The sequence below is a fragment of the Mesocricetus auratus genome, unplaced genomic scaffold (assembly GCF_017639785.1).
Source record: "Mesocricetus auratus isolate SY011 unplaced genomic scaffold, BCM_Maur_2.0 Super-Scaffold_100026, whole genome shotgun sequence".
In the NCBI taxonomy this organism is placed as follows: Eukaryota; Metazoa; Chordata; class Mammalia; order Rodentia; family Cricetidae; genus Mesocricetus; species Mesocricetus auratus.
In genome coordinates, this window is record NW_024429207.1 from 17,623,983 (window position 1) to 17,637,837 (window position 13,855).

General features: G+C 38.3%; 1 protein-coding gene across 1 annotated transcript in view; it reads left to right on the forward strand.

Moving 5' to 3' along the window:
- The window catches only part of Tnks (tankyrase), a 139,463-nt gene that overhangs the window by 17,545 nt on the left and 108,063 nt on the right, over positions 1-13,855 (forward strand). Inside the window, exon 2 of the mRNA XM_040731958.1 lies at positions 2,317-2,541. Coding sequence (XP_040587892.1) covers positions 2,317-2,541 — 225 coding nt within the window. The remainder of the gene's footprint in view (positions 1-2,316; positions 2,542-13,855) is intronic.

Consider the following 13,855-nt stretch of genomic DNA (forward strand, 5'->3'; position numbering starts at 1 on the left):
CTGTCTTTGCGTTCAAACTTGGGGAATAAATACCAGTGACCTTACATTTAGTATTGAAACAGCTTTGAATGGCATTAATTGTAATTAAAAATCAGAGTAAAGAATATTGCTAAGTGTATTCAGTTAGGTGTGTGTTTTGAATTTAGATTTTCCTTTCATTGCTAGCACAATGCTTTTTTTGGGTCTATTTAAATTTTCTTTGAACATGTGGAATAATGACATTATTTAGCAGCAAGAATGTGCTGAAATGTGCAAATAGTATCACTGTAGCAGTTAGTGAGGAGCAGATACTGGATGACCTTTTGTAGCTGTTGCCTTGCTTCTTTCCCACACAGAACCTCCACAGACTAAGATGCTCAGCTAGAATTCTAGGACCCAGTCATCCTTGCTTTCTACATCCAGGCTAGGTCTCCATTTTTAGACTACTGCAGGAGTTTTCTTCGCCTCCTCTCATTTTGTTCTTGTGCTTTAATTGTGTATGTGTGTGTGTGTGTGTGTGTGTGTGTGTGTGTGTGTGTGTGTCTGTCTGTCTGTCTGTCTGTCTGTCTGTCTGTCTGTATGCATGCTCGTACTCATGTGTGCATGTGGAGGGCAGAACTCCATGTTGGGTGTCCTCCTCAGTCATCTTCCATCTTATTTTTTGAGACTGGGTCTCTTGTTGAGCCAGGAGCTTCAGAGATCCTTCTGTCCAACGCACACCACAGTGCACAGCTTTTTATTTTTATGTGGGTGTAGGAGATTCAACTTCATATCTTTATGCTTGTGTGCCAAGCACTTTACTGACTGGATCATTTTCTCAGCTCTTTGTTGTTTTTGAGAGAGGATCTCATTATTTAGTCCAGGTTGGCCTATAAACTCTGGTTTGTTCACCCTCTACCTCCAAAATTTTGGGATTAGAGGTGTATGCCACCATATTTGTTTGACTCTAATTTGTTCATTTTTATGTTAGAGTTCTCTGGAGGATCAGATAGTAAACAACAACAATAATAATAAACAACAACAATAATAAAGATGATGATATTATTATTCATCTTACACTGAAATAGTAACAACTGTCTCATCCCTGAGAAGCTGAGTACTGTTAGTTAGTTGCTCAGGCCTTGAGCCTGGGTGCCTAAACAGTCCCATCTGGTGCCAAAAACCTGGAAAGATCTGGAGACTTGTTTCTCCTGCCAGTGAAGGAATGAGCCCCAGCTGTAGGCAGGAAATTATCTGTAAGAAGGGTTGCCATGGGTGAAGGACAGCCTGCCTTCTCTGACACCTTCCATCTGGGCTGCTGCTTGAAGGTGCTGTCACACTAGGTGGGTCATCCTGCCTCAGTTAAGGTAATCCAGTTGATCTCTCTGGTGACACTCCCTCCTCAGGTGATTCTCATTTGTGGCAAGTTAACATTTAACATGATATTCTGCTATTTGCAAAACCTTTTAAGACTCACATAGCATGAAGTGATTTTTCTTAGGAATAGTTTCTCAGGTACTTAAAAATGGAACAAATTTCTACCTATGATTTAAGAAGCTGTGGCAGATGCTGTTATTTATGAATTCATCTTCTAGTTCTTCATCAATGGATAACTTGATTTTCTTGAGACAGCCGTGTGCTCAATCTATAAAAGACTTGTTTTCCAGCCCATTTTTGTAGGTGGACAGATGACACATTTTTGGCTAGGAATGCATAGGTGTGTATCTCAAGAGGGTACTGCTTTACTGGTAAACACTCAGTGTCCAATCCTTTTTCTTCCTTTACTTTCTCTCTGGTATGGGAGTCGCATATGAAGCTCAGAGGTGCAGCACTCTGATGACCACCCACTGAATAAGCAAGCGAATGGCTTTTCCGGCTTTCTAATGTCATTGCTAAGTGGCAAATGTAAGCCAAGTGATTTCTGTCCTAGTTTGGTGGTGTCACTTCGAGCTGCTTGTGTGTCTTCTGACCCCATCTTCCCATGTCTACTGTTGACATTAGCTAGCAGACAGATTTGGCCACCTGATAGCTCCTTACCAAGACTCCAAGAATTTGAGTGGCTTGATTTTCCCTGACCTCACGTAGCCATTCTTGCCCTTTCCATCCCAATAAGAAAACACAACCCTTGAAATTCCCCAGGAGCCCGTGGAGGAATAGGGTTGTGGTAGGAAGGGGAAGGAGGAGTAGAAATGACTAAGTAGAACCTCTAACTCCCTCTGGAATGTGTTTGAACAAAGCTCGTGGTTTTGCTTGTTTTATTTTACTCTTTTTACTCTAGGGCACAGACCCAGTACACAGGTGTGGATGTTGTTAAAGATTTGACTGAATGTATAAAACATTTCTGCCTCTTTTCTCCAGGTTTTGGAAGGAAGGATGTTGTAGAACACCTCCTGCAGATGGGTGCCAATGTCCATGCTCGTGATGATGGGGGCCTCATCCCACTTCATAATGCCTGTTCTTTCGGCCATGCTGAGGTTGTGAATCTGTTGCTGTGTCAAGGAGCAGATCCCAATGCCAGAGATAACTGGAACTACACACCTCTACATGAAGCTGCCATTAAAGGGAAAATCGATGTCTGTATCGGTGAGTGTTGCTGCTGCTATCTTAGTTTGCAGTCAGTTACTCTTGGGTTTTTATTGGTGTAACTAGTGCTGCCTCAGCATAGGTAAAGATGTATCCATCAAACAGAAGTAGGGAGCTGGATCCAAAGATGATTAAGAGCCAGATCCACATGAGATTCCCTCAATGAGGCAACGGTGTCAGCTGGTTGTTCTCTTTAAGGGTAATTAATTTAAGTCTTATTAAACAGCTGCAGAGAGCCATGGAGTATATTTGGATAATGTAGGTTGATCAGAGAAAAATCATGTACTATGAAAAATGCCTTTGATTTGTCAAAATTGAACACTGGTCAGTTTATTACTACTGGAAAGCCTTGAGTATGGGTTTCAAATCCAGTAGTTCAAAACTAAACTGTACTATAATGTGTGTTCATTAGTGATTGTTTTATTTTTGCTCTGGCCAACTTGACACAAGCTAGGATCATCTGGAAAGAGGGAACCACAAGTCTGTGGGGGCATTTTCTTGATTAATGATGTGTGAGAGGGTCAGCCTGCTGTGGGCAGTGCCAGCCCTGGGCAGGTAGGTGGTCCTGGGTGGTATGAGGGGTTAGGCTTAGCAAGCCATGGAAAGCAAGCCAGTAAGAAGCACTCCTCCATGTCTCCACTTCAGTTACTACCTTGAGTTCCTGCCCTGATTTCCCTTCATAATGGGCTGTACAATAAAATAAACCCTGTCCTCCCCAGGTTGGTTTCGATGTTTATTACAACAATAAAAAGCAAACTAGGTCTGTGTGAAAACAAGTACAGACAGAATTTAGCTTTCCAACCATTTTAAGTAACTTCTAATTTATATGAATTTGTAGTCAATTACCGTTTCTCATATTTTTTTTTACATGTTTAGGTTTTGCTTCATTGCATTAACATTTTTACTTCAAAATCTAAAGCAAGCCTCTTAGATGACAAGTGTTCTGCTTCCTGTGGGCATCATCTAGTTCTTGATGCTTAAGATGATAAAGATGTGTTTAGCTTGTGGCAGACTTTTTATTCTTTCTGGATGACAGAATGGTGGTTTTTCTATCTCTATGTGGATGTCAGCATTTCAGTACAACATTTTCTTTATGCTAAAGTATAGAGGCCATTTTTAACATGTTCTGTTTAAAATTTTCCCTAAATGATTGTGACTGTTCCCTCATAGCCATTTGTTCCAGTCTCCAGTATATTTTCAATTTTCCTGAAATTGTAATTTTTTTCCTCAAGTTCTCTGCCACTAACTGTCCTTAGTTACTTTAGCATCTTTTGTTTGTTTGTTTTATTTTTTGTTTTGTTTTGACTATCCTTTTAGTGCCTTGCCATCTGTTACATTCGAGTGATTGTCTCCTCCTAGGCCTTGCACTAACACAGTCATGCCCTATCAACTCATTTTGAACGACTGCCTTAACAACCTTGAATGCCTGAATTTAGCACGGAACATCCTCTTTGACCCTGAAGCTCTGACTTGCTCTTTGTATGTGAGAACTGTTGTTGAACTGGATAATTGTTTTTGCCTATTGTAGACTTCTCTCTCAGTACTGCCCCCGACACCTTGTATCTACTGGGTTTTCCTTAGTCATTTGTCACAAAATTTCATGTTCTTTTCAGTTTCTAAAAATATCCTTTCTAGCCTCCCCTGCACTGTTTTTCTTTTTGTACCTCAGAATTTTTCTTAATTTCTCCCTCTTAATCTCTCCACCAAAAAATAGATAATGAAAATGTTTTCTTTAATGTTGAGTCTGTTGAAAAAAATCTGGATGGAGGGTTTATAAGACCTTAAAGAATGGGGCCCTGCAACTCTCAGTCCCTGCCGTCCTCAACAGGCTTTGCACACATTGCCTGCCCTTGGTTTAAGTTCTTGTGAAGTATAAAAGTTGAAAGGAGAAGGGCGCCTTTGAAAGTGTTATCAAAATATAACCAAGGGGTAGCTACTGTTAAAGTATGTACTGTAGCTATGGAAATCAAGATGGAGTGTAGCCTGGCATGGTGGCACACCTTTAATCCTAGTACTTGGGAGATGGGGGCCGGTGAATCTCTGAGTTTGAAGCCAGCCTGCTCTACGTAGTGAGACCTTGCCTCAACAAACAGACAGACAAACAAATAAAAGATTGGTATAGACTCTTCTGTATTTAACTCTTGGGAGCCTCTTAGTTTGCCCTTTGAAAAACCTCTGATAGCATATGCTATACTTCATGAATTCAAGCGTAGTCAAGAAATTCTGAAATATTCTGGTGAGGCACAGCTGGACAGAATCATTACAAACCTTGTCCTTTTCTGGTTTTGTTTGAATCTTGTAGTTTTGAGGCTAGTGTATAAAATTGACTTTAAAAATGTTTTACCTTGTTGATAGAATGCTACCTTGATGATTTAGAACTAATATGTCTTTGTATTCAAGTAGAATAGCAAACATTTGATAGTTATAAGGGTAGAGCAACTATACTGCTACTACCTAGGAAAGCATCGGGGAAGATGCTAAGAGCATGGACTCTGCTTTTATATCCTTGGCTCCCTAGTTTTCCACTGTGGGACCAGTGACTACTTAGTTAATCACTGTGTTTCATGTTGTGCAGAAAAGAATAGTCTACATAATTCACATTGTTTATCACCAAATTACCAATATTACCAGTGGTACTTGGAAGGGTAGCAGGTATAGTGCATTCAGTAATAATAATAATGCTTTTTATTCATTACTAGTATTACCATGGTTAATATCTAAACTTTAACTTCTTTCTATATGAGGTACTTTTCTCTGTCCTTTACTGATATTTAAAGAAGTCTTATGAACAGTTTTTAATCTATTTTTTTCATTGCTGTTGTTTAGCTATATAGAGAAGAAAATACAGATTATTTTTGTAAAATTCAACTTAAAGTGCTTGTAACATTAAATGAACTGCTTAAGGTAGTGGTAATGGGTTCTCTAGAATGTTTATGGCATTCTTCGACTGCATGTGACACCCACCCAGCATATCTTCTCTCTTTAGAGCTTGTTTATTTCTTCCTGTCCTCAGAATAGAGTCTCCAGAAAATTAATTAAGTGTTCATTGAGCATATGTCTCGTGAATACAGAAACTGGTGGGGTCAGATCACTTCTTTCCATTCCTGGCAGGGATGACTTCTGTCGGCCTGGGCCCCATTCTGTAATGGTGGAATACTGACCACAGAGTTGTGAAGATATTAAAGAATTGTTGGTAGCAATAGATTTTTGCTTCGGGTCTAGTAGTAGCATGGCCATGGTATGCCTACTAAAGAAAGAATAGGTAATTTCCTTCTACTGTTTGGAGTATTGTTTTCTGAGTTTGATCCTATACCTTCCTGTCATTTCAACTTGAGGCAAACTTTGATATTTATCACCTCCCTTATGTTTTATTTTTTTAATATATATGCCACCTAACCTTATACTCTGAGATTCTCAAGATCCCCCTTTAAAGACTTGAGTAATGTGGGGCAGGATAGCTTGCTGGTTCCATAGCAAATGGTGCATTTTAAAAGCTTAATTTATGCATGAGCATGCATGTGTGTGTGTCTGTGTCAATGTATGTCTTTGCACACACATGAATGTATATCATGTGTCATGTTGTATATGAAGACCTGACAACCACTTGGTAGAGTATGTTGTTTGCATTTACATATGTTCTGAGGATAAAGCCCAGGTCACAAGTGTTACATAGCAGGTACCTGTACCTACTGGGCCATCTTGCCAGCTTGACATCAAAGAATTCTAAGGATGTAGGGCTTTATGGTTTTCTAACATATACAGAATTCTTACATTTGGATATTTCAACATCTAGAACAAAAGTTTTGTAAGCTAAATAAAAAATAACAGCCTGTCTCGACCATTGTGGGAGATCTGGAGAATAATAATCCCCCACCTCGTGTCTGTGATAGCTTAAAAATATCAGATAACCAAAATTAAACACATGCATACCACATATACCCTCCTTCTAGGAAAATTAAATGTAGGAGGCTTTTGGAGCCAAAGACCCTAATTTGTTTCAAAGTAAAAAATTTAAGGGCTGGAGAGATGCCTGTTGTGAAAGCATTAGGACCTGAATTCAGATCTCCAGTACCTATATAAGCTAGGTATGGTAGCATGCCTCTCTAATCCCAGTGCTGGGGGCAGAAGGGAAACAGGAGGGTCACAGGATGCCCGCTGGCCAGACAGCCAAGGAGAAACAATACATTTCAGGTTCAGTGAGAGACCTTGTGCCAGAAAAGGTGGAGAAGCAATTGAGGAACATCCTGATGTCAACCCGTCCTCCTCATGTGCTTGCACACATATGTTATATGTTTGCATGCACATATACACACACAATCTCAACGGATGAATTAAATAACATGCCAGTAGTCTTGATGATCTGTGAGAAATAGCCCCAAATGTAGAGTAGAATGTGAACATGTTAACATGTGGAAATCCTGAAGAATAAGTTAAAGCTAGGAAAACTTACATGTGATAGGTGGTCCAGAAAATAATGATGTAAGAACTAATAAACAAAAAACTCAGTAACAAATAAATGATAATAAGAAAATGTACCTTAATGTCGATAAAGCTTAATGAGCCCCAGGCCAGGTTGTGACCCATTGAGGAAAATATATACTCCAGTTATCTAGAAAGAATAAGTTGCCTATGCAGAGAAAAGAATAGGCAAGTGTTTACAACATCGGAGCCCTGGAGACTATTAGCAGAAATGGATTGACCTGTAATTCTCTTTGATAAAAAGCAGGTCCTTAAAAAACAGTTCCTTAGCTGTTGGCGAGTAAGAAAGGCTAAGTAGTGTGTGCGGCAGGATGCTTGGATGTTTTGTTTTGTTTTGAGACACTATGCACTTTTGGCTTTCCTGGAACTCATGCAGACTAGGTTGGCCTCAAACTTTAGTCCCAAATACTGGGATGTCTGCAACAAAGCTCCTGTTGCTTACTTGCTTTCTTTGATCATTCAACAGGTCTTTGTTTTCTTTGTTCCATTTTAGAGACTCAAGCTATAACAATTAGGCTTGTTTTCGGTGCTCAATGGCAGTTTGTCATAGTGTCATAGAAGTTAAGAGACCTGGGTCTTTTTGTGAGTTAACCTGTTTCAGGGTTGAATTAGGGGTAAGCACATCATCACACAATTGTGAGGATGACATGAAATAACCCAAGTAAAGTCTTTAGTGTGTTGTGCGTGTATTTGTAGTATGATTTCTGAATAGGCTATGTTCCATAGTTTATAGCTCCCCTTACTTTTTTGAAAATTACAGTCTGATGTAAATTTCCTGTTGCATTATGTGATTTGATTTAGATGTGTTTATATTTACTCAAAATTCAAGAGGAAATAAGATCTGCAGATATTTTTCATAGTAGTCATTTTGAGATAGGGTCTCTTTATGTATTTATTCCTGACTGTCTTGAAACTCACTGTGTCGACCAGACGTGGCTTTGAGCTTTGAGAGAGCCTCCTGCCTCTGCCTCCCAAAGCTGGGATTAAAGGTGTGCACTACCACACACAGGCCTCATGAAAGTCCTTAAGCATGAAGTCTAGGAAGAGATTAGGCAAACTACTTAAAGGTAATATCACTTAACATAAATTTAAATTGGTTATTTAAATGAACTAGCAAAACAGTTAACTGTAATTCTCATTTTTCCACCCCAAATCAGACAGATCTTCAGTTGATTCTTTTAACATGTAATAGAATTTTTGGTATTTTTCCCCATTAAAGCTTCAGTATTTGTTTTCTCTCCTCCTTTCTTTGCTATATAGAAAATACATGGCATGTCTTCGCTTTGATCATTCTACCAGCTAAGCTCAGATATATTCAGCCATATACACTATCAACTGCATTAGGATCCTTTATTCAGAAAAAAAAACTTAAAACAGTGTTACAATTTATAGACTTGTTTATATGTAGTCTATATGTCCTTTTACATGTGTATATACATATATATTCATGAAATTAGGCAACATAAGCTCAACTACCAGGCTTCTTAAGTTGTCGATTGGTAAAATATGGACTCGTCAGTAATAGTGAAGGTCTCACTCACAGAGTAGTTGAGGACCGTTGTAATCTGCTGGACAGAGCCATGGAAATAGGAGTTAGTGGCCTGGAGAGTACTCTTGTGTCACCCATTAGGGAGCATTTTTGTTTGGGATGGATTACTTTCTGTGACATTTTTTTGGAGGCCATTTCCTTTACTAAAAACATAGATTTTTTTTTTAAAATCTTGTTATTATTTCCTAAACCATAACAAATTGCTTAGTATTTGCATTGTTTTAGAGACAAGTAATCTATAGATGATTAAATAATATATAGGATGTAGATTATATATAAAAACAATACCAATGAATTTTGATTTTTTTTTTTTAGGAAGTCTTGAAATAAATTCCCTGCAGATACTAGTGGAACTAAAGCCAAAAGGATGGCCCAGAAATGTCCATATTTTAGTTTCTGGACCCTGGCAAATGTATGCTACTGTATGTGACAGATAACAATTAAGGTTACAGATGGTTGCTACCCAGCCAAGTCTTTTTAGTTGCATTTAGTGTCCAATTAGGTATCATATCTAAAAATACATTGACAAGTCCTAGGTCATGATTTAACCCTGTTTTTGTCTTGTTTTGACCTTGGAATTTTGAAAGAGAGTCTTGCTATGTAATTCGGGCTGCCCTGGTACTCACCATGTAGCCCAGGCCTCAAACTGTGACATGCTCTTCACCTCAGATTCTCTAGTACTAGGAGTATAGGCAGGTGCCTATGCTTAATCTTCCACTTAGGTATTTGAATAACCAAGATTGTCATTTAAAGAGTACAGTATCCTAAGTCTATTGGTACTACACACTACAGGAATATCAGTGAAAAACATAATTTGAAATTCAACTCTCTTGGTGAGGTAATGCCCCTCGTGGACTTACATGAGGACACAGACCATTTAAGGACTTACTTTGCATTGAAAGCATGTTTTACCCTAAGAGAGCATTTAAAAGGGTTACATAAAGTATATATAGATGTATGGCCTTTGCTTAATATTGCACATCCTACATCCATCCATTTTGCTGTTAACTTTGTGGAAAAACAAGCAGACAGGTTTTCTTTGTATCACTGTTGATGAATAGCAAACTATCTAGATATTTGACTGGCAATAATTAATATTGGTGTGAGGAGAGGATTCCAACTTCATTCCTTCACATGTGGTCATTCATTTTCCCATTCATTCCTCGATCATCCCTTTGATTATGTAAGCATGGTAAATAAGCTTCCTTCATGTGTGTTTCTAGTTATTTGAGTCATCTTTCTTTCTCCTGGGCACATTTAGCTAAATGTTTATCTGTTTGTATTCTGTGTATGAATGGTAGCTCTTTCTTAAATGTATTCCATTTATGAGTGTAGCAGCTGGTAGCCACTGGATTATTTCCCTTTTGTGACTGTTATGTCCAGGGCTGCTGGGAACATTGATCTACATGTCATGGTGTGGATGTCTTTTATTTGTTTGGATGGATCTCTTAACAGATTACTAGCATTCTTGGACAAATTTCTGGGCAGAGGGAGTAAGTCTGTGTTGGGCTGCAAAAGCTGGCATGTTCCCACTGATTGAATGTGCTTTCATGTATTTATTAATCATTTGTCTACATTCTTTTGTGAAGTATCTTCAGATCTTTGAACTGTTTTGTTTCTATTTTTTGCTTTTAGATGTGTGAGAATTCTTGTGGTGCCTGTTTGCTTTGTGTATTGTGTATGCCTTCTCACAGTCTACTTTGCTATTCATTTTCTTACTGGTGTCTGTAGACAAACAAAAGGTTTTTAATTTTAGTGACGTCTATAAAACATATATGTGTTGTTTTGCTACTAGCGTGGAATAATATAGTCTACTATTGTGTGACTTACTTTCAAGATTGAACAGATAGGTGGCTTTGTTTAGTTAGAAAACTAAAATAGATTACATCACTAATTCTGAGAAGATTCTTTGCTCCTACTGTTTGGAAGTAAACTTAGAGTGTTGGAGAAAATGGGCTACTTTATATCTTGTTACTGAAATCTTTCCGTTAGTTGGGTTCACTTCTTAGTACTTCTGTGTTTTCCTTTACTAACTATCTCATTAGCATTGTCCACTGTTGTAAGACCAAGAGCTAGACAGATACCTTTTAAGCTGTTTCTTTTGTTACTGGCTCTAGTAGAATTCTTAGCTTTCCATACTTCCACAGTGAGAAGAGGCAGGAAGTGTGTGTAGACTATGATGCTGGACTCACTTCTATAGTTTTGGTGTGTTCGAAGCCTCCAGTTCTCACTGGCATCTCAGGAAGGTAGCAGTCTTCCTTCCACTGGGTGTGCTTGCTTCCCAATGCAGCCTCAGCACTAGGGCCTACTTGCTAATCTAGAACTGGTAAAGTTTTAATGTGAGAATGTGTTCCTGATGGCCGAATGTGTTGTAATGTGTTCCCATTGTATTCTGCTGGACCTTATTTAGTCCTTGCTTCAGCGATTGCTAGTTCTTCATGGTAGTAGGGAGCTAACAATATTCTGCGTCACTGTCATAATCTCATTGCCCATTACTTTAGTGTATTTGATTCTCTACTGGAAGTACATAAGGAATCACAAAGCATTTCATAAGAAGATAACTTGTTGGTTATCTTCACCCTCCCACCCCACCCCCCTCTATCTGTATTATGGATAAGGAAATGAACCAGAAGAATATTTCTATTTCAAGTATAAACCCATTCTGCAGTCAAATACAAATTATGTTTCTGTTTTTTTTTTTTCAAATAACAATCAAGATAAGTAGTTGAGTGTTTATTCTGATCATGTCTTGACTTTTGGTTGTGGTTGATTTTCTTAAAAGAATGGGTAGTCAGCCAAGTGTGGTAGTGCATGGGTGTAAATCCAACACTTGGGAGATGGAGACAGGATAGAGAGCTCAAGGCCAGCCTTGGATGCAAAATTGGTTTTAAGCTGGCCTGGGCTATCTAACAAACCAAGAAACAACAAAAGAGGGCAGTCGAGCCTTTTTTGTTGTTACTACTTCAGCAAATCCCTGAGTTTCCACTCTTAGAAGTTGAAGTCCAGCAGTAATGAAAAGGATCGTGGTGATTAATCAAGGAGCCATGGTTTCACTTGAGCTATTTCAAAGTTCTTGGCCAAGACTATTTATGTCTTCTGCACTAGACTCATGATTGACTACTTTTTTTTTTTTTTCCTGGAAGAAAGGAGCAAGTTGCTCCTTTGTAGAGCTGACACAGAGCACTTTTAATAGAGCTCGGTTTAGGGTTGAGAATTGAAGTTTCTTTGTTCTTATTAGGAACTTAAGACTATTTTATCACAAAAAATTCTTTTAAAACTCCATCTTTTCATCTTTTGGTTTAACTTTTGAACAGTCAACTATAATTTGTCTTCCAAATTGAAAACAGGTTTTAAACAAGATTTTTATATAGTTTTTTTAGTTAGTGTACAAAATAATGGGTTTCATTATAGCATTTTCATATGTGTGTATTATTGTACTTTCCTCGTATTTCCCACTGGTTACCCTCCATTGTTCTCCTCCTTCCTGCTATTCGCATTCCTCTACCAAATAGTACCATTTCTGCTTTCATGTCATATAGCTGTGTAGGAGTATAAATCTATTTAAATATCTATTCTGAATATGAAAGACATTTACCACCTTGATCATTGTTACTCTCTCTTGTATGATCCTTCTTCTTGCTTTAGAATCCTTCCTCATGATGTAACTACCTTCAACTTTTATGTTATATGTGTGTATATAAAATATATTTTAGCCGGGTGGTGGTGGTGCACACCTTTAATTGTAGCACTCAGGAGGCAGCGGCAGGTGGATCTTTGAGTTCGAGACCAGCCTGGTCTACCGAGTGAGTTCTTGAACAGCCAAGGATACACAGAGAAACCTTGTCTTTAAAAGCCCAAATAAAATAAAATACATTTTAATTTGGATTCTGCATCCAAATTAAAGATATTTTCTTTCTGAGTCTGGGGCTTATTTTGCCTAACATGATGATGTCCAGTTCCATCTATTTTCCTGCAAATGACATAATTTTATCCTTTATAACTGACCAAAACTCCATTGTGCATATGGGCCACAATTAACCATTCGGCTGTTGATTGACATCTAGACTAACTATTGTGAATCATGCTGCAGTAAATGTGACTAGCCAAGTTTCTGTGTAACTCTTCCCTGTTGTAGTTTTCTTCTCTGCTTTTCTTGTAACTGTTTGCACATCTGATTCCCTGTATAAACTATTGTAGTATAAATTGCCTGATGACTTCTGTTGTTACCTCCCCTTTGGTGAAGTTCAGACCCTGAAGCTTGGAGTGACGTGAGGATGGCAGAAGAGGTGGACTGAATGTTGGGCTCCTTTGGGTACAGTGTTATCTCCTGCTGTTTTAAATGGCGTATTTCAAAGACTAATAAAATTGTCTGGGTTTTATCCGTAGAAGTAGATTTAGAAGTAGCAGATGTTCATTAAAGAAGAATTAGAAAGTTCACTATTAACTGTCACTCCTTTTATGTCTGACTAGATGGATATATTCTTGCTAATATTCAGTTTATCAATGATAATGGTTGTCCTTCAGGCACTTTCTGGTGGTGTCTGAGTATTGGTTGCCATGTGGACAGTGTGGGTGTAGAACTAGGTTATTGTACAAGTTCTCTCAGGCTGTGCTGTTGGACATAGTTACCATGATCATAACCACTTAATATAGAGTGGTTGTTCCATGTAGTCTGCATTGTTTTACTTTCAATTTATACTTTATATGTTATAAATTATTAGGGCATGGTTTAATACAGCATTAAAGCTTTTGTAGACAGTTTAGTGTTTTAATCAATTATTTGTTTTAGGTCACTGTGGACTATTTCCCATTTGTCATTCTTTTATAACTAGTGCTCTAATGCTCGTCTTTATAAACCATGAGTTACAACCCCATATGGAGCCACATATTTTGAATGAGGAGGGCTGTGGAAAACTTGGCAGCAGTAAAAGTTTCTGGGTACACACTAACCAAAATTTAATTCAAAATGAAATGCATAGTGAACCCGATATGTTTCTGCCATGCCTTCTTGTGTGTATCATATGACTTCACTGTAGCCTTAGTTCTGATCACAACAGCATCCGTACTTCTCATGAACGCTGCCTGAAACATGTTGGCTCAGACTTGAGGCTATCACATGTTATAATAGCCTTCTTACTGTACGTACAACATTTGCAAAGTTTCTCTCCCCCCCTTTTTTTTGTTTATTGTTGTTTTTCAAGACAGGATTTAGAAACTCTCCTGGCACTTGTTCTGTAGAGCAGGCTGGCTTCAAACTCATGGAGAGCCACTTGCCTCTTCCTCCCA